At 40.9% G+C, this 21755-nt stretch overlaps 3 protein-coding genes across 5 annotated transcripts in view; 1 reads left to right on the top strand and 2 right to left on the bottom strand.

The window, feature by feature from the left end:
* Positions 1-17051, top strand: part of tmem117 (transmembrane protein 117) — a 57458-nt gene extending 40407 nt beyond the window's left edge. For 2 of the 3 annotated variants that reach the window (XM_085164954.1, XM_085164955.1), the window contains exons 7-8: positions 4294-4423; positions 5446-17051. In XM_085164954.1, coding sequence (XP_085021080.1) covers positions 4294-4423; positions 5446-6107 — 792 coding nt within the window. In that variant the 3' untranslated portion in view covers positions 6108-17051. The remainder of the gene's footprint in view (positions 1-4293; positions 4424-5445) is intronic. The other variant, XR_014874886.1, reaches the window with a different exon arrangement.
* LOC146515229 (uncharacterized) lies at positions 16821-20288 on the bottom strand. Its single transcript, XM_085164956.1, has one exon. The coding sequence runs from the start codon at positions 19979-19981 to the stop codon at positions 19019-19021; it is 963 nt and encodes a 320-aa protein (XP_085021082.1). The 5' UTR covers positions 19982-20288; the 3' UTR covers positions 16821-19018.
* A 32-nt stretch (positions 20289-20320) lies between these two features.
* The window catches only part of nell2a (neural EGFL like 2a), an 86296-nt gene continuing 84861 nt past the window's right edge, over positions 20321-21755 (bottom strand). The window contains 1 exon segment of the mRNA XM_085164958.1: positions 20321-21133. Within this exon segment, the coding sequence (XP_085021084.1) occupies positions 21092-21133 (42 nt within the window). The 3' untranslated portion in view covers positions 20321-21091.

Genomic DNA, 21755 nt, shown 5'->3' with positions numbered 1-21755 from the left:
CCCTAAACATATATTTCCACTCTGTTTATTATGGTAATTATAAGGAGCCAGCAAATGTATGGGAGGACATCTTTCAGTGTTATAAATACCTCACTCCACAGAATCCTGGCACCGACGCCATTATTATTCCCTTGGTATTGTGTATTAGAACAACTGTAATACTAAAAGTGATTTCTAGACTTATTTATTGAAACAGTTCATTATTTTAAGAAGGGCTTTTTGCTGCTCAAGCCAGTAATTACTTCACGCTGTGGTCTTTTCCTCACAATTATTGTGATTATGCAGATTTAAAGCAGTAGCTGATCTTACACTGCGCAAGCGTTTCCTCCCAAACATCCTCGCGTCTCGCTGAGGCCAGCTTTTTCGCCTTGCTTGACCGACTCCCGGACAATGTGTTTGACATCTCCGTTTCGGGACCCTCGACTCTCTCGCTCACGCTCACTCACTGTAACTTGGCTGTTTATCATTCCCGGCTCGCAGTGATTTGTTTACGACAGGCCTCCGCTCATTTTCTGCGCGGTGTACAGCAAGCACATTTACTGCAATTATTTATGAGTCACGTTAGCTTGTGCCTTTACAGGGCTCTCGCACCGGCGGCCGTCACTACATTCCTTCGGTCAATAAAAATTCATCCGCCGCAGCCCTCCCAACAGCTTCATTCGCCTCTATCCTGGATCTGTGCCATAGTTAATCTCACGCCTCCATGAGAAAAGATGGGTGATTTTGTTCTCAAGCTAATTAATGCTCCAATTAATGACCTGTCTGGATTTGCCTCCGAGCAGGGTTTTATCTTCTTTTTTATTATTATTATTTTTTATATAATTGTGGCTTTTTGCTGTTTTGGGTTTTCTTTGGCAACCAAATGTCAGATTTCTGTATATACATATTTACATATGTGAAAGATGTTGATGCACCCTGCCAGTTTACTCTCCCTGTATTTGTTGTAGAGGCTCATTATTTTGTGGTAGGAATGTTTAAATGCCATGCCTGCAAGTGCTACGGCAACAGATACAGCAGCTACGGAAGCAAAGTGGAGGACTTAATTAATATCCAAGGGGCTCTCGTCAAATTGTTTTGCTGTTCTGTTCATAGATATTGGCACAGGAGACCTTGGATCACATGAGGACGTAGTGAATTCAGATGTGTTAATTTCACGCAGAGCAAGAAGCTCTGTGCAAATAACAGAATCAAATGGAAATGGAGCTAATCTGAAATTATGTGTGCCTTGTTTTTTCCCCCTCTAATAGTGATGACAAAAGCTAATTTGCAAAATGATTAAGTCAGCTCAGCAGAAAGAAACTGTTTCATAACATTTTCCTCTCTCTGTCTCTCTGTGTGACTTTCATTAGTTTCATCTGTGTTTATAATCATTTTAATTCGATGCTTTTCATAATCTTAAGTAACTCATTACAGAAATATTTAAATACATTTTAAAATGGTGTCGTAACACGGACATACAGTAGGAATCGTCTCCAGCAGCAGAGCAGCAGACAGTAACAATTTAAGGCTCTGTATTCACTGATAAGTTAGATTTTACTTTAAAACAAATCACTTGATCTTGAATTTTTTGATAACAAAAGCAAATTTTTGCTCACTGCCCACTTTATTTGGGACACTTGTTCAATGGTTGGCAGAAGCCTACTGCGTTCAGGTATGTAGACATGGTCAAGATGAAGTTTAAAGCCAGAATCAAAATGGGGAAGAAAGGCGATTTTAAAATACTTTGAATGTTGTGTGGCTGTTTGTGCCAGATGGTGGTGGCCTGCAAATTGGTGTTCTACTGGGATTTTCCCACAATCATCTCTAGGGTTTACATGGAATGATCCAAAATACAGAAACTATCCACTGAGCGACAAATGCTCTGAGCTGTCAGGAAGGCAACAGAAATTCAAATAACCACTAGTTATGACCAAGATGAGCAGAAGAGCCTCTTTGAATGCACATTATGTTCTTCAAGCAGACAGTCTCTAGCAGCAGAAGACCGGATCAGGAGCCAATCCTGTCAGCTAAGAATAGGAAACTGAGGCTGCAGTTCACACAGGCTCACTAAAATTGGAAAAATATTGCCTGGTCCTGATTCTTCAGCATTAGGATAGATTGATCAGAAGGCGATCCTAAATGTCTTCTTGCCTTGTATCTAGGAGACTTTAGCAGGGAAAAATTTCCTCTGACATAAAAGCTCCTGGGATTGCTGAAACATACAAACCCCCTCCTTGAATTTTAGGACTCCCTGATAATTCAAGGAGGGAAAGGAGCCAGCTGAGGGGGTTTGGGCATCTGATGCCTCCTGGACACCTGAAAGGTGTTTCAGGCTCCAACTGGGAGGAGGTCTCTGGATTTGCTGGAGAGATTATGTCTTGGCTGGCTTGGGAACAACCTGGTGTCCACCCAGGTGAGCTGGAAGAGGTAGGAAGTCTGAGGTTGCCCCCTTAACCTAGATAAGTGGCAGAAGATGGATGGATGGGTGGACTGAGCCCCTTAGTTCCAGTTGAGCATCATTTATATGCCAAAGCCTAGCTGTATTGTTGCTGACCATATCCACCCCTTCATGATCACAGTGTACCCATCTGATGGCTGATCAAATGGGTACACTGTACACAGATGTGTTACCCTGATGGCACCAGGGTAACACATGAATCATTTCAAACAGGTTTCTTGGGCTACGTTCACACTGCAGGCGAAAGCGCATCAAATCCGACTTTTTTGATCCTATGCGACCCATATCTGATCATGTGAACAGCACAAATCCGATATTTTCAAATCCGATCTGGGTCACTTTCGTATGTGGTACTGAATCCGATACATATCCGATGTTTTAGAAAGCAACTGCTGTTTGAACGGTCATGTCGCATTAAATCCGTTTTTTACGTCACTGACACAAGACAGACGCCAATTATCAGCACTGGAGAAGACATCGCGAACGCTTCCTGGCCATCCGGTGTAGATGTTAGTGAAACTGTTGGGAAGACAACGTTGGATTTTATTTGTATTGTATAATCTGCAGATTCTGACAGAAATCTGCAACTTTGCTTTGAAGCACCGCTCCTCTCTAAAACAGCAATAAGGATAATTATTAGGCCATATGTAAATAGCAAAATAACTTTACAACTTAAAGCAAAATTGGGAAACGTAAAGTCCAAAAAGTGTCTTTATATTAAGGGCCATCAGTCAAACAATACTGTTTGGTCTGGGTCTAAACAGAGCACGTTGTGTGTGACTTTGAGGGTTCACACTAGAGCCCGTTTGCTGACACATTTTATCTGTAGTGTGAACAACTAGACAAAAAAATCGGATTTGATCCAAAAATCGGAATTGAGCATTAAGACCTGCAGTGTGAACGTAGCCTTAAACATGACGGTGAGTTCAGTGCACTTAAATGGCCTCCACAATCGCCGTATCTCAATCCAACTGAATACCTTTGGGATAGGAATGGGAGATTTGCATCACCGATGTGCGGTTTTCAAATCCGCAGGTGTAACAGATTTGACAGCTGCTCAAGTTGTCATGTAAATACGGACCAAAATCTCAGAGGAGTCTTTCCAGCACCTTGTTAAATCTATGCCATGAAGAACTAATGAAGTTCTAAAGGCAAAAGAGGTCTAACCCAGCTCGAGCAGTGTGCACCTAATAAAGTGGCTGATGAGTGTATATTGTTTATTAATTAGAATTCAGTTAAATTTTGAATAATAATTAAAAAAAAACGAATCTAAAGAAATTCTTCAGTACTTCACTGGTTTAAAAATGCAAAGCTGTAGGACTCTGTAGAACTGACAATTTTCCATTTTCAAAAAAAATAAGACTATAATAAAAAAAAAATGTTTTCACCTAATAAATGAATCATGTTTTGTGTATGAATAGTGAATAGTTTCATTAAAAACCTACTAGCCACCCAATAAAACTACATATTTGCAAAAAAGAAAAGTGACACCATGGGGGCAGAAGAAGATGCTGATGTTGAGCTGCCTGCTCAACATCAGGCAGCTGATTTTTATTTTTTTTAATCTGTTGAAATCCCATGTGCACAGGCACATGAGTACACACCACATGCGTGTAAACACACAGACTCGCCTGCCGTCTCCACAGGCTGGCACCACGTTTAACCTCCAGTCAGTTTATGAAGAGACTCCACTGAGTTTTAATATTAGCTAATATTGAAGCCTTCAGTGAAGTGTTCAGCATCCAATAAACTACGATGCAGAGCTGACATTAGTCACGTTGGTGTATTCAGATGGGTGGCAGCATCACAATTGCGAGCTAAATTTTCAAAACCTGTTGTATTTGTGCGTGTTTTAGGACTGGGAGTTCCCTCACTTCATGGGTGACCTGGATATGAATCTACCAGGAATGTCTACAACACATGTGAAGGTTAAGCTTCCTGTCTGCAAGCGCATCTTTAAAGAGGAGTACCACATTCATATCACAGGTACACTCAGATACAGGTCCTCCGGACAAAGAACGGGGTTATTTCATTGTTTTTTTAATGAGAACCTCTGTTTTTTTTGTTTTTTTTCCTATTTTTTTTTTTTTTTACAGCTGTTGGAAATGGATTAGGCAGCAGAAAGAAATGAAAATGTCCATGAGGGAGACATAACTTTGCCCTATTTTTGAATTGTGAATACTTAAAAAAAAAAAGTGCTGTGGCTGCTCTACTTTTCCACTCCTTTCTTTCTTTGGGGAAGTGTTTGTTGGTTAAACCACAAGCAACCATTTATAATACATGTGTAGTTTCTGTGGAAAGCAGGTGCCAACGCCGCTTCGATTGTGTTTCCTGTTCCTCGTGTTCCTCCCTGATGTGCGAGATGCTTCCCTCATCATCTCTCGCATCTCGGCCTCTTTAATGTTCTCTGCAAATGAGTGTATTTCCCATTTAAAACTGTCCTACTGGTTTCTCTATTTGGTTCTGCCACATGAACACGGCCTGTCATGACTATCAAGGGGAGGCGAACCAGTGTTCCTGAGCTAAATGTTAAACTGTTCAAAGGCTCAGTGGTTCGCAGAAGGTTGTTAACCTTAATGCATTGCATATCCATTAAGCATTATGGAAATGGCTCCAGTGCGGCGTGATTGGTTTAACTGAAAGCTTATTAGCGTCATATCTCGGGGAAAGGTAGGGAGTAGTGTCACATATACCAGGGGCGACATCTGCCTGCTATCAGACAACCTGGGCAATGGTGGTGTGGGCTGTCTCATGGTAATATAGTGATCTTGTTAGGAGATACTGTGGAGGAGCTGCCACCTCTATCTGCATGCAAAATGAGAGGAATTTCTGATAAATGAATGTGACAGCATATCCATCTATGAGACTCTGCCCTCTTAGCCATGTTCGGAGGAGGCTTGTGTGGTACATCGTTGAGGATATGCTTTAAATCATCTTTACAGTGTGTGCATGCTACTTAGTTTTCAAATATAAGCCTGGTCTAATCCAAGTTGCAATTCTCATTGCAGGTAAGTGGTTCAACTATGGTATCATCTTCCTCGTGCTGATTTTGGACCTTAACATGTGGAAGAACCAGATCTTCTATAAGCCCTATGAATATGGGCAGTATGTTGGGCCTGGTGAGAAGATCTTCACAGTGGAGGAGCCAGAAACCCTCAAGGACTTCAATCACAGCACACTCACCTACGAGTGGCGCTCCACCAACGTTGACCCTAGGACCAACTTAACCTACGTGGAGCGGGACATGTTCCTCCACAGCCGCTACATTGGAGCCAGCTTGGATGTGAAATGCCTGGCCTTTATTCCGAGCCTAGTGGCGTTCGTACTCTTTGGGTTTTTTATCTGGCTGTTTGGTCGATTTCAGGACAGTGAGACCTTCACAGAAAATCCAGACAAGACTTACGAGAGGATAAAGAGGAAGTCGCCATCCGAGTACAGCAAGGAGATGGGTGCGACACCAGAGGAGACACATGTCACTATGACCGATGGCCTCAAACGATCAGGAACGCCGATGCTTCTGTCGGTGGATGGGCCGCACTTTGGAGCGACACCCTCTACGAACTCTACGATTTCCATGGAAACCCAAGAGACACATCCGAGCATTGTGATCGACAGCACGGAGCAGGATGAACCGGCAGTCTCTTTCGATGTTCACAAATTCTCCCCGTGACTTGACGAACCTCTGAAACTTTGTACCTGCAGACAGGTTGGAACCAACATGATCAATGGTAAACAACTCGAGCATGTTTATTCAGGACAGCAGGAGATGTCAGAGGAGGATCTTTAACACAGTTCTTCAAGTGAAGGACAGAGTGTTATTTACCTAGCCTAACCTTGATGGCTGTTCCAGTCATATTAATATATTTTTGTACCAAAAGCATTTTAAAAGTCTTTAAATGGCACCAATTCTGATACATAGCAGATCCATTGCAAAACCTCAACTGACCAGGTGCTACCTTGGATTTTACATTTTCCTAATTCAATTTTGTCAAGGTACACTAACGGGTGCCTGTAACAGAGAACGATTTCTACAGATGTGACCTTCGGTTAGTGGAGTTTTATTGTTTCAAAACAGTGTTATAACTACAGCAGTGCCTTGATATTTCATATATTCAGATGCGCAAAGCATATTCTAAACAGCCTGTGTGACCATCCGGATCTGCTTTACTTATGTCTGACATACTGTATGCTCTTATCATACCGACATCATGTTACCTCATTTGATCCTAAAACTTTATCATTTTAATTTATTCTCATGCGATGTCACTCTTACTACGTTTTAATTGTGTTTATGACCATCGGTGTACGGTAACGACCTCCTCATTTACCCTCACTTGATTTTAGTTGCAAAGATAATAAATGCAATCAGCAGAGATCAAATAGCTAAGCAGCAAGCCACCTCATGATTGCTTATGCGGCTGCTGCACCTTTACTGAATACCAACAGAGGGAGAAAAGGTGGTTTTTGCCCTTGGCATAAACATAAATGTAAACCATTGAAGTGCAGCGGTGACTTCTCCAAAGCTCAGGGCTTCTTTATGTAAAGCTAATGGTTGTAAAAGCAGATTTTGTTTCCTGTTTTATTGCATGAAAGAAAAGGTGCATTATCCTACTGTAAAAGATACCCTCATTTCAAACATAACTAAAAGCTGCAGCATTTAAGCTTAAACTGGCTTTAATGTGTAAAAGTGTTTGTACGTCTAAGTTTGGGGGGTGTTTGGTCCAAAAACATGTTCTTTTTTGTTTTTTTATACAATAAAATAACCATCTAAATTAAGTTTGCTGTTAATTATATAATGAACTTGCTCATGCTTTTGACCAAAGATGCTCAATCATGCAGTATTTTGAACATAATTGCAAGAAAATGTGATGATTTGAGACAAAGACATGTACGCACTGAGACAACGCAAGATAGCATGTGCTCTTGTTGTACTCTGCATTGATGTATAATGCACAATATTACACTGTGGCTGCAGAAATAAGAAACTATGACATATGTCTATATGATATTTCTCAAATAGTCTGCTTTGTTTGCCAATGAAAGGTACAGCAGTCATTATGTAACAGAATATGATCAGATTTCTTACATTTTGTAAACTATTATCTACAGTACAAATTAATATAATTACATTCACATTAATGGATTATCGTTTAATTTTTTTTATCTTTAATTTTTGAAATGACAAAAACAATTAAAATGTCTTTTATTTAAGGTTGAGGTCCTATTCTGGTTGAACATTATACAGTGGAGTTTCCTGCATTTGTGTTTTTGTGTGTGTGAACTGGAAGCAGAGCGAGAGAGATGTCCACTTGTGTCTGTACATGATGTTTTATACTTAACAGTCCGTGTGTGTGTGTGTGTGTGTGTGTGTGTGTGTGTGTGTGTGTGTGTGTGTGTGTGTGCGTGCAGACACTTGTGAAGTGTGTAGGTGTTTGCTGCTACACTTCTTTTCAACAAAGGCCATTCTGTGAAGAGGTCAATTTATTCAGCATAATTGGTTTGCAGCTCTTGGTTTAGTAATTATCCTTTTATACATTAAAGCTCTGTGAAGACATTAGATATTAGTGTTTTACCAAAGGGCAGAACCTCTTTGGACATGAAGGGGCTTTAATATGTTTGGAATGCAGCTGTAATTGTTTGGGTTAAAAGTGAGGCCTTTGTCTTGTTCGGACTGTTTTCATTGTGTTGTGCTGCATAACTGACAATTCCTACAAGTTCCTCTCTGTTTTTTGAAGCAGAGGAGATTGTTGAGTGTTTCCGCAGTGTACTGTACTACTGTTGAACCTTGTGCTACCAATAAATTAATACATTTTTTACATTGTGTATCGCTTGACCACTTTCCAACTCCTTAATTCTTTTTGAACAAGGTTGCTGATCTCGATAAGTAACTCACAAGGGTGAAATAAGTTCTGCTTTTCAGTTTTTCTATATGCTTGGGAAGTATAGTTGCCAAGCAACAGTGCAGGTCAAGCTTCTTGCATCTGCTGACCCAATTAATGTGGGCAACAGGAGAAATAATGATACTATCTCTTCACAAGGACACTCGAATACGTAGCCTGCATACACATAGCACCCAGCTCAGATTAGCATGAGTTCTCCTCTGAGCCTGTCCGTTGTTTGATTTATGCCAGTGGGAAACAATTTGAATTTGTTACTTGTTTTGTTCCCCGGCGGGATTTGTTTATAGAACATGTCTACGTGTAAATGAGTTATAGATTGGATCGAAAATGTCTGAGGGATGAAAACTGAACTCACTGCAGACAGAATTGGTTCCCAGTGTGGTGTTGGGACTCCTCCAATGAGGTTGAGAGAAAAATCTGAAGGGCCTTGAGATGATTGATAATATATTAAAGAAGAAGAAAAAAAGGTGCTTTGTTACAGAGAATTATGGCACAGTACGGCTTTTCATCTTTGCTGTTTTGCCATGCACGCCGCTTGGCTCTGGATGGCAGTGCCGGATGATCACAGCCACGCTGGATTCAAGTGGAAATTTTGAAAGGAATGTTGCGAAATTTTCTAAAGACACTGAAAGAATCCTATAAATGTTAGGGATCACATTTATAGAGTGAACGAGAGCCAGTCGCCCACTGTGCGTTTAGTGTTAATCTGTAAATGTTACTGTGCGAATTTGCTAAATTTATATGACATGCATGGTAGACATAAACACCAGGATATAGTTATTGTGAGCTCTTCAACTTTTACCCTTTATCTCAAAGTGCAGCTGTGTCTAAATAAGAGATGCCGATTATGAGAAAGGGCTGAAATCCAACCAGCGGTTAATGAGAAAATACCACACAGAGGAGTGTGTTATGACAGATATGTGATGTAACAGATATTCACTTTCACTAGGAAATATTCAACAATTCTTCTAAGACTCTTGGATGTGCTGATTGCAAATTTAACTACAAAACAATCTAATTTAAATTGTTTGTTCTATTAAAAATGCTCCAACACCACAAACACGGTCATGTGGTCCAGTTTGGCGACTCAAATGAGCTGGGAGCTATTCTGTGTCGACATCCATGTATTATATGTACATATTCTTGCTTATAATATAGGATTTCACTCTCTTTTTGAGACTACCAGATGTTACCCTTCAGATCAAGTCCCATACACGCATCTTCGCCTTGCAGGGTTTTTTTTCTTGTAAGCTCTTCTGTTTTGACATATATGCAAAGATTCTATTAAAAAGGGTTGCATGTAAGCCTAAATCTAACCCATTCTTAAAGCATGTGGTTGTTAATAGATAAAAGGGACTGCAGGGGTTGCTGGTGATAAAAAGTGGTTGATCGTTTTAGGTCAAATCATGTTAAACAGTGACTGTTTTATCCATCAGCTGTAGAAAGCTGCTTCACGGGCCTGGAATCCAACCACCGGTTTAACACAACAGAGGAGTGAGTTATGAAAGATCTGTAATGTGACAGAAGCAGTTAAACAAACTGATGTGAGACTATGCTATCACAGGTGCCATCCAATCCAGCACTCCATTGTCAGTAACCGTGTATCCCGGGATGTGTAATTGCACCCACAACACTTGAATCCCGCTGTGCCATTCACTGCAAAATTAGCTTTAATAAGAGCCTCAGCTAGATTGCTTCAGTAGTAAATATTAAAACACCTGCGGTGTGAAAACCAAGCAAATTTGTGAATACCTGAGGTCTCACTGATGCTTGTTGTTTGTCTGTGAAATAAATCTCATTGCCAGAGTGTATTAGCTGTTTTTACTGAGGCCTCTTCCAAGTCTGCCACTGGGCTGAGAAATTAGATATTGATTTTTTTTTTTTTGAGGACCATGCAGAAAGTGAGAGAGCACATCAAAACGGGCATTTCAAAAAAAATGTTTATGGGGTGTTGGAGCCTGATACCCACGTTGTCTTAAAAGTGTATCGACTTCTCCCTCAGTGCCGTGGATGCATTCGTGTTGGAAACGTTCATGATCAATTCCTTTCTGTCTGGTAATCAAATTTTTAGCTTGCTTCTTTTTTTCATGACAGAGAAGCTTTCTTTCAAACTGACTTCAGGCACCTTTGAAATGTTCCCCATTATTTACTATTTGTTCCAATAGCATGTCTACAAATCCAAAAAGACATAAGAACTGCTTTTTGAGGGAGGATATGAAGCACTATTGTTGGACCTAGAGCTAAATATAAGCCAGAAAAATTCTCTAGAGGGAATGAGCCATAGCTACAGATCAACTGGAATCTTCTCTACTGTCTTTGAGCTATCCTCCAATTAGATCAGTGTATCATGTCCTGGCATGGCCCATCACTCTGTGCTGGCAGCTCCGTGACTCTTAGAGACCTTGTGAAATTTATCAGTACTGTCAGTCCCAGCCAGCTACAAGGTTTCCCTTCAGTCTTTTCACCAAGTCTGAGATGGTTTCTGTCCCCAGTGGCCACAAGGGAAAGAGAATTCATCAGCAATTCCTTCTGCGGGTTTCTGATACCTAACAGAGGAACATGTGGCTCGGATAAATCTCTCAGAACCTCCAACAAGTCACTCAGAGGGCTGAAACCCCAGGGGTGGATTTGTGATAATGATGTCTGCCTTACTCTTCCTGTGCCGAGGAAGAGGATCAAATTTTATTCAAATTGTTCGTAAGTTATATAAAATGAAGAGCTGCTTGGTGAATATTAAGAAAAAAAATTCAGTTGCAATGTCCTTCAGTGGTGCAGCAGGTAAATGACGATAAAATCCAGTGTTGGGGAAAAATGTCCCTTTTTTTTTTTTTTTTTTTACCAACATTGGACCCACAAAACTGAAAATATCAAACAGAAAAATATCTAATAGAAAGATATCTGTCACTGTGCAGCGTATTTCTTTGTGAACAGTGAAAAAGTTGATCTTGACATTGTAAGCCTTGCTGCAAAACTCACACACTGCACTGTTTTAAATAGTTTTATATAATATGTTAACGTTGACATGCATCGTTGAGCTCCATCTCCCGACCTAAGCACACTGAGACTTAAATCAGCTGATATTTTCAGGTGACTGAAATGCCAGAAAATGCTAGTAAGTCATAGCAACTGACCAACAGACAAGGGTGTAATTTCGAAATTACACCCCAATAATGAGACCCAACCAATATAACTCCCCAATAAAATTATGAATTATCTTGCATAAATAGGCTGTTAATTTTCTTTACTCATTTCAGGTATTACCAGCAAAATAGTTGCATGTTTATGTTTAATCATCTAGGAATTTACCCAGATTTATTTATTTATTTAGACAGAGATCTTGATCCCCCAAATGTTCAGCACAAAATTATGCAGACACCAACAGTCAGAGAGGAGTGTCCGGAATGCATGGAACTGATGGGAAGGCAACGGTAATTAAAGAAACAAAAAACACTCTTTGCAGCTGAGGAAAAAGCATCAAAACATTGAAGCAGATGGCCTGCACTAACAGAAGACCACACCGGGTACCACTACTGGTACTGAGGCTTCAGTTTGCACGGGCTCACTGAAATTGGACAATAAAAGCCTGGAGAAATGTTGAGACTTGATTGCTGCTGTGACATTAAGATGGCAGGGTCAGAATTTGGTGTAACAATCATGAACGCGTGTATCCACCAAATTTGCTATCGGTGGTGTGTGGAATATTTTCTTGGCTCACTTTGTGCCTCTTAGTCCCAATTCAGAATTGCGTAAACACCACAGCTTACCTGAGCATTGTTGCCGACCATGCCCATCCCTTTGTGACCACAGCGTTCCCTGCTTTCCGACTGCTGCTTCCAGCAGGATAGGACACCTCCTGGTTTCCAGCAACTTGAGTCAATGCCACAAAGAATTAAGACAGTTCTGAAACCAAAATGGGGGTCTGTATACTAAACTGTATAATACAGTTTTGTTTACCTCCTGAGGAGGTTCTTCGTCGATAAAAACAAGTTCATATGAAATAATCAGTACTAAATATCCTGATTGTAGCACCTTTGGCTGTACCCACAGTTGAAGCTGGAACCAAAAGCTATAGGCGCTGTGGGCACAGTGAGCACTTGTGTGGATGTTTGCTGTAACACAGACAACTCAAAGTGGCTTCCATTCTTGCTTTGGCTCATGCTCTACATGCTTATGCATTAAGTCAATCCCGCACAAGCTGTGACAAAGAAGCAGAATGAACAGAGTTTACCTTGCAGTGATAAGAGGTACAAATACACGCAAATGCTATAAACTGCACATGTCCATGTAATTCCCTACACATAGTACATGGATGAGATTGCCAAGTCCAAAAAAGATGATTTTCAGGTGATTGTATTATTGCATGCTCCTGGTATCTTTTTGTCAGATAAAGACCCTTCTCATTCTTCAGCGTGCAGTGGATTTTGCGGACCAATTAGAGCAATTTGAAGGCTAGAAGATCACTGAAAACGACCTGTCAGCCCAAATGTATTACTAATGCGTTTTTGTTTCTCTCGATTTAAACTCCACACTTAAAGTAAAACTGACTTTTTACTGTTGCCTTGCTTCACCAGCTACAATCACAATGATATGTGTGGTCATTAACAGTGAATATAGGACAGGCAGTGAAGTGGACTCCCCGTGGGTACAGGCATCTGTTGCAGAGGGTTCAGCACTGCCATGGAAAATTGGACATTTAGGAGCCAGCTGGAGGACCAGTCTGCCCTGCTGTGCCACCACTACTCAGGTGCCCACTGGCTTCATGCCACCACCAGCTAGAAGCCACTGGACCAAAGCAGGCCAGATGGTGCCCTTGCCAACCAACGAGCAGCCGCTGTGAACTGTCCACTGCACACTGTCCACTGCCCTATCATTCAACTCAGGGATGAGTTTGGAGTCATGATAACCTGAGTTAAAAAAGTTTTTTGAGCCAGAGCGATGCAGAAACAAAAAAAAAAAGGCTCAAGTGAGCAGAGTGTGTGTTGGAATATAAATGGGCCCCCATTACGTTGCGTGTTTGTTAATGTAAGCAGCTGCGAGGTAGAATCAGTTCGTGGAGAGAGACTGTTCCACAGGGAAATAAAGCCATCTCCGGGCTGAACTCATTTGTCTGTGGCTGTGAAGGGATAGATAATTATATTAGGAGCTTTAAGTGCTCTTCTGCGATACAAGTATTACTACCATCTCCAAAGGCACAGGACAAAGTCGGGAGGAGAGAGGAATCCGTGTGCTACAATTGCGGCAGTCGTCGCTCTGCATCCAAATATGCAGACGTGAAAGTGTATCCACCACACGGGGCTTTGTATAAAATCCAATCACTGATAGAACGCTGTTAGATCTATAAATCACACAAATTTACTTATCCAGTGTACAATATCTGTGGGGGACAAAATCTCTGACTTTCCTCAGAACAAATTAGTTTTGATCAGTGTTTGTTCTCTTAATTGTTTGAGCTTCACTGTGCAGAATAATGTACGTTCACGGCGTGGCACTAATTCCAATTCATCAGCCAAAAGCATAAAGTTCCCCCAACCTGAGTGTAAGGTGTGTACCGTCACAGCTAGTTTGGAAGTGAATCACGAGCAGCTTAAACTTAAAGCCAAGCTTGCGTGGCACAGACACTGAGAACAAGGTCTTTGAGTGTGGTAGGACGCATTTTGTGTCCACTTGTTAATTTTTCACAGAACTAGGAGTAGTAAAAAGGCATTGGATTTTTTTTAATGGAAAAAGATATTATTCAAAGCAGATCATTTTTATACCTAATCTTAACACAAGCCTGCCGGTGGTTCTAAAAGGGCACGTTTATCTTTTATATGCAGGGCATCAAATATACACCAGCATTCATAATCAGTCAATCTATCAGTGTTTATTTCATTGTTAATGTGTGACTGCAATAATATGACCGATGCGTTCACATTAAAATGTTTTACTGCTGCAACCCGTGGAAGGAAAATTCGTTTTAAGTGTTTTATGTACACATGGCTAGCTGAATCGACTAATGACGCATCATATTTTATAAACTGGGTAATCTGTCTGTAAACTGTAACTACATAAGTAGTGTGTTTGTTTCATGTTCAAGTCACTTCCTGTATGTTTAGTTTCCACAGCCATTTCTTGCCTCACCTGTAGCCAGTCTGCCAGTTGACATAGTCTATAAAGTCCTCCACTGCCCTTTTGCTCTTTGTCCGATCGACTTCACAATCTCAAGCTGTCCGGACATTTTTTTGTTTTCACTCTGCTTGTGGGTTTTGTTCCTTTGTTTCCTCTGTTTTTCTTATGTGTAGGGTTCCTCATCTCCTCTTTTCCACGTCCTCCTACCTGGGACCCGGAAATCAATCTCAGTATCCCATGTTGAAAGAAAATGGATCAGAGAGGAGAAGGCGGGCTTGCAGAGGAGCTATGATCGTGTATCCTGTGCATCAGCATATAAAAGAGGCGTGGCACACAGCCAGAATACACAAACCGTGGTGGGTGATTCTTCAAACAAGCAGTGATTTGTATTGTTTCGGTTTTTAAGATGATTGTGAGGCGTGTGATTCAGGGTTTGGGTTTTTTTTTTTCAGTATTTGTATGTGTGTGAGACAGAGGGTGTGATATCTTGCCACATTGCATGTTGTAACTTTAATTAAAACAGCCATGAATATTTAAAAAAAATGCAAACAGTGTTACCTCTGACTTCACAAAACACAGGTGTAGTTGGGCTTGAGATTGCTTTAAAATAAGGCTCTGGAGCAACACTACATCATGTTGAATACTCAATGGCTCAGCTTACATCTCTGATTGGAGTGACTAGGATCGAAGGAGAGGAAAGGAGGGGATGTGCAATGAGAAAGAGGTGAGGTTTTTAACTTTTTGTCCACACCTTTGTTTGCATATTTTCAATCTCCTAGAAATTATTAGAAAATGGATTTAAGACTTTAATCTGCCTGATTTCCTTTTTAGGGGTCTTCTGCTCTGAACAGTCACAGTGTCTTACACTCTGAGACTTCAGCAAAGTTTACTGCATGTCATGCTGTGCCACATGGATCTAATAAATCCAGTTTTATGTACGCAGAATGTAAGATGATATAGTCTCATCTTCTCAGGCGCTACAACACATGGTTACAATCCCTTCTCCATTTGTTTCCACGCTATACATTCATTGGTGCAGTCATGCTGGAGGATGAGTACAGACAAACGCGTCTGCTACCTAAAGTTAAAAAGATTTTCTTCTTTGTTGGAATGATCGCAAACATTTTGTAATGCGTGTTTGTGTTTTACAAACTAACAGTGAACCCAGAAACCTAAAAATCTAATTGAAGCCACTGTATGGCCAATAAAATCTCATATCTGTTAAATCGTGATAAATCCAAATTGTTTACATAAGAAAAAGGCAAGGCAAGGCAAGGCAAGTTTATTTGTATAGCACAATTCAACAACAAGGTGATTCAAAGTGCTTTACAGAGACATTAGAAACAAAAACAATAAAAATCATGATTTAAAATTGATTAAAACAGGCAAACAAACTAACTAATTAACAAACAAACAAACAAACAAACAAACAAAACAGTATATAAAATCAAAACAGATAAAATCAGAACAGTAGATAAAATCAGTAGTTAAAATGTGAGTTTTGAAATTTAAGCCTAAGTGTGGATTTGGTGCTTTATTCAAATGCAGCTGAGAACAGGTGAGTCTTCAACCTGGATTTAAATAAACTGAGTGTTTCAGCTGATCGGAGGCTTTCTGGGAGTTTGTTCCAGATATAAGGAGCATAAAAGCTGAATGCGGCTTCTCCGTGTCTGGTTCTGACTCTGGGAACTGATAAAAGACCGGATCCAGATGACCTGAGGGATCTGGAAGGTTCATACTGGGTCAGGAGGTCACTGATGTATTTTGGTCCTAAACCATTCAGAGCTTTATAGACCAGCATCAGAACTTTAAAGTCTATCCTCTGACGGACAGGCAGCCAGTGTAAAGACCTCAGAGCTGGACTGATGTGGTCCACTTTTTTGGTCTTAGTGAGGACTCGAGCAGCAGAGTTCTGAATGAGCTGTAGTTGTCTGACTGATTTTTTAGGTAGACCTGTAAAGATGCTGTTACAGTAATCAAGCCTACTAAAGATGAATGCATGGACTAGTTTTTCCAGGTCCTGTTGGGACATCAGATCTTTTATCCTTGATATATTCTTGAGGTGATAGTAAGCTGATTTTGTTATTGTCTTGATGTGTTTTTCTAAGTTTAGGTCTGCATCCATCACTACACCCAAATTTCTCGCCTGGTTTGTGGTTTTTAGGTGTATAGACTGAAGTTCTCTGGTGACCTGTAATCGTTTTTCTTTGGCGCCAAAGACTATTACCTCAGTTTTGTTTTTGTTTAGCTGGAGAAAATTGTGGCACAACCAGTCATTAATTTCCTCAATGCATTTACCAAGAGCCTGTACAGGGCCTCGGTCTCCTGGTGACATTGTGATATATATTTGTGTGTCATCTGCATAGCTATGGTAGTTTATTTTGTTGTTATTTATAATCTGTGCCAGTGGGAGCATGTAAATGTTAAACAGAAGGGGTCCCAGGATGGAACCTTGGGGAACTCCACATGTGATACTTGTCTGCTCAGATGTGAAGTTACCTATTGATACAAAGTATTTCCTGTTTTCTAAGTATGTTTTGAACCAGTTTAGTACAGTTCCTGAAAGACCTGTCCAGTTCTCCAGTCGTTTGAGTAATATGTTGTGGTCAACTGTATCAAATGCTGCACTGAGATCCAGTAAAACTAAGACTGACATTTTTCCACTGTCTGTATTCAGACATATGTCATTAAACACTTTGGTCAGAGCGGTTTCAGTGCTGTGGTTCTGTCTAAAACCTGACTGGAAGGCATCATAGCAGTTATTCTGTTTTAAGAAGTAATTGAGCTGTTGAGAAACTGCTTTTTCAATGATCTTACTTAAAAATGGAAGATTTGAGATCGGCCTGTAGTTGTTCATTTGTGTCTTGTCAAGATTGTCCTTTTTTAGTATAGGTTTTATTACAGCAGTTTTTAGTGATTCTGGAAACACACCTGATAATAAAGAAAAATTGACGATCTGTAACAGGTCTGACTCTAAAGTCTTTGAGACCTTTTTGAAAAAACTTGTTGGCAGGACATCTAAACAGCAAGAGGAGGAGTTCAGTTGACTTAAGATGTCCTCCAGGTCTTTGCTGTTAATCGGGTGAAACTGTTTCATGGTGTTTAAACAGTTTTTTGGTGGACACAGTACATATTCTGGATCTGCTGTTGATGTACCAATTGCTTGTCTAATCTTTTGGATTTTTTCTGTGAAGAATTTGGCAAAGTCATTGCAGGCCATGGTCGAATGAAGTTCAGCTGCCACTGACACAGGAGGGTTTGTTAGCCTGTCAACTGTAGAAAATAAGACCCGAGCATTATGACTGTTTTTGGTGATGATGTCAGAGAAGTAGGACCTCCTTGCACTCCTCAGTTGTAAATTATAATTGTGAAGTTTCTCTTTATAGATGTCGTAATGAACCTGGAGGTTTATTTTTCTCCATCTGCGCTCAGCTTTCCTACACTCTCTTTTTTCATTTTTCACTAGTGTGGAGTTTCTCCATGGAGACTTTTTCCTTCCAGAGATAACCTTCACCTTAATGGGAGCAATTGTATCCATTACATTTAACATTTTAGCATTGAAGCTATTGACGAGCTCATTGACTGAACCTCTGGACAGGTCAGGTGTTAATGGGAAGACCTGGTTAAATATCTCACTACTGTGTTCAGTTATACACCGTTTTGTGATCACTGCTGTTGATATATTTGTGTGGGCTGAGATTTTACTTTCAAAGAAAACACAGTAATGATCAGACAGGCCCACATCAGACACAGTAACCTTTGAAATGCTCAGGCCCTTGGAGATCAGTAGGTCAAGAGTGTGTCCTCTATTATGTGTGGGCTCTGTTACATGCTGAGTCAGCCCAAAGTTGCCCAGAGTGTTACTCAGGTCTTTAGTCCCTTTGTCCTGAGGGTTGTCCACATGGATGTTAAAATCCCCAACAATAATTACACAGTCGAAATCAACACAGATCACAGACAGCAGTTCACTGAGATCATTAAAAAAGTCTGTGCAGTATTTGGGAGGCCTGTAAACATTAAGAAACACAACTTTGGATGGGGCCTTCAGCTCTAAAGCCACATATTCAAAAGACTGAAAACTTCCAGGAGACAGCTGCTTACATTGAAATGATTCATTAAATAAGACAGCAACCCCTCCTCCTCTCCTGCTCACCCTGGCCTCACTGATAAAACTGTAGTTAGGAGGGGTCGTCTCGATGAGAACAGCTCCACTGTTACTTTGGTCCAACCAAGTTTCAGTTAAAAACATAAAATCAAGGCTGTGCTCAGTGATTAAATCATTAATTAAAAATGTTTTCCCAGCTAAAGATCTAACATTTAATAAAGCCAGCTTAAGTGTTTTAGAGGCATTACTTGTCCCCTCGTGTTTGGGAGCAGTCTGTGGCACACAAGGTATGTTTACTATATTTAAAGATCTTTTAGAGTGCAGCTCTCTGTGTTTTGACCAGGCCACATGTCTCCTTCTGTCACCTAAAAGTACGGAAATTTTAAAACCTTCTAGTAAACAGGGTCCCAGCTTCTCCTGGGAAAAGTCACCACTGCCATAATCCTCGCAGCCCGGACCCTCCACACATCACACATCAGACTGCGGAGACAGGGCATGAAGGTGGTAAGGAGGAACTAAGGGGGGCGAGGCTGGGCAATGTGACTTCGATTGCTCTGTTGAGGGTGGGGCTCGATGGCGAACCTTTGGCTGCTCTGGTGGGGGGTTTATGGGGGACAAAAAGGGATTGGGCCGGGGGGTAGATCTGAGCCCAGCATTGACCCGCTCCATCATCTCCTCAGTGAATTTCAGGTGTGGGGAGGAGGGAGAAAGGGAGGGGGGGGAGGGTGATGGCCTGTCAGGGGTTTGGGGGACTGGGGAAGATCGTGGTCCCTGGTCCTGGTCGTTGGTGTTGTTGAGAGAGTTGGAGGCAAATAGGGACCCCTCTTCTTGCCTCTGATGTCTCTCCTTTCTGAGGCTCTTCCCGGGTGGGGGCAGATGGAGCTCCTCCTCAAGGTTTCTGCTGGGTTTTGTCTGTTCTTGGAGTACTGTTTGTTCCTCTTTATGAGATAACTCCTCGTTTATCTCAGCCTTGGCACCAAGCACAGATGGATGACGTATGGAATAAAACAAGTTGGAGGTGAACAGTTTCACCCCCGACTTGTTAAAATTAAATCCATTTGCTTTAAACAGATGCCTGCGTTCCCAAAAAATATTAAAGTTGTTGATAAAATGCACTGAGTGGTCAGTACATGCTGATATGAGCCATTTATTCAGTGCAAACAACCTGCTGAATCTCTCGTCTCCTCTTCTGACGGGCGGTACAGGTCCACTGATGAATACAGCTGCATTCAGAGAGTTTACAGTATTTAATAATCCAGTAAAGTCCCGCTTCAGAACCTCCGACTGTTGTTTGGACACATCGTTTGACCCTGTATGCAGAACAATGTTTGTCACAGTTGGATATTCATCTGCAACTTGAAGAATTCTCTCCTTCAGGTTGTTGACCATATCCTTAGGAAAGCAGAGGACTTTAGTGTTCTTACCGCACATCCTTTGTACATCCTTTACGGCAGAGTCACCCACAATCAGAGTTTCAGGCCTAGCCTTTAGCTTTCCCTGTGGCCTTTTACTTTTCAATAGATTTTCAGACCTTACTTCGCTACTTTTAGATGGATGGTTGTCCGATATAGATCCAGGGTCCTTTGATAGTGGAGCAAATCTGTTCTGCAGTTTCACATTCAGTTGTTTTGGAGGTTTGTTGTTAACCTTCCTATTCACAGTTGTCCAGTCCTGTTTCCTCTCGTATACAGGGGTAGAAGAGCTTCTCTGTCTCGTAGGAAGTGAGGGCCAGTCGGTTTCAGAGATTTCAGAAAAGACAAGCAATTAATGTAAATGGAAATACTTTATTTCACTATTACACAATAACAAGCTGGAAAAAAAATTACAAAAAAGAGAAATGGAACGAAATGCTGCAAAGCACCACATAATTTAGACGACTCAAATGTGGCAACGGAACCTTATGCTAACTGCCTTTGCTCTAGCTAATGTATCATCATCATCATCATCATCATCATCGAGAATTTAGAAATCAAAAAATATTTGGACATCAAGCAGAGTCATGCCAGTAATAGTAATATTTTACAGTTTCATGTAGCAATGATTGGGAGTGGGGAATGGTGATCCTTAAAGGTTCACTCTAAGTGGTGAGACATAACAAAGTGGTGGGTTTCAGGAAACCGTAGTCCATCATCTGTTTGGTATGATATACATTTGCATTTGGTATAAAGGAGTTGAGGAAGCAGGCGCCGGTCATAGAGTATTTGCTCTACGAGTTAAAGCTTAGCACCAGATGGGTGGAGTTTACTGTACAGAACATACAATCAACTGTGGCTAATCAGAAGGGAAAGAAAAATACCTGAAAGGTTACATTTTCTTTTACAATAGTCTGTATTTGACAATGTGACACTGGGTGTGTTATTCTGAACTTCCACCCATCTGATTCAGCAGGCCAAAACAAATCCTTACAACGCAAACACTATGTGACCCACGTCTGTGAGGAGGACAGTGAAGAGACACAGGGATGGTGTTATTTTTTATGTATTTTTTTTTGTATTTTTTTACATGGAGAACACTGTACAGGTGCCTTCAGATCTGCCAGGACTAAAGGCACATGGGATCCACTGAGCAACAGATGTGTCCATTCTGGAAACACAAAGAAGGAGAAAGAAGAGAGGCACAAGTTTGTTACAGTTTAACCTCAGGGCAGCTCTTTTTTTCAATAATTAATTAATATTTTTGGGTAACAGCAGTGCTGCGGCACACAGACTCGGTTTGGCATTTAGTTTGTCTGGGCGCTAACTGATGCAAGGTGGCGATTTCTCACTGAGAAATGTGAATGGTCACAGAGTCACTTCGGTTTAACCCCTTCTAAGATGTGTGTCCCCCGGAGGTCCCTGTAGTTGGGACTATGCTGCATTTGTTCTAAAAAATAAAACTCATGGCACAGTGAAGAGGCTGAGTGTTAATGCTATAACTAAAAGGATGAAAAATTGCTGTGCTTCATTTCTGTTGAATCAGAAAACTGACTCTTTGTAATTACTTTCAAATTTACACTTTTGATATTTCCACAAAGCAATGTCGAAAATCTCTAGCTGGCCTGGTGATGAGGGTGAGGATGCTGCATTTCAAGTATCCAAGAGGCCAAGGTTTTTAATTTTAGGCTTGCATTTTAAAGCTGCTACTCCAAGGACTGTTTTTAGGTGAATTTAAAAACTGCGTGCTTAAATAAAATTTGCCCCTCCCTCAAAAAAAGATGCATAACCTA

This window comes from Neolamprologus multifasciatus, chromosome 7 (genome assembly GCF_963576455.1).
Source record: "Neolamprologus multifasciatus chromosome 7, fNeoMul1.2, whole genome shotgun sequence".
NCBI lineage: Eukaryota > Metazoa > Chordata > Actinopteri > Cichliformes > Cichlidae > Neolamprologus > Neolamprologus multifasciatus.
Note: the sequence above shows the minus strand (reverse complement) of the source record. Positions and strands in the feature narration are given on the sequence as shown.

What these genes read in the sequence shown, in the direction of transcription:
- LOC146515229 (XM_085164956.1), bottom strand. Translation starts at nt 19,981, where the DNA reads ATGTGCGGTAAGAACACTAAAGTCCTCTGCTTTCCTAAGGATATGGTC.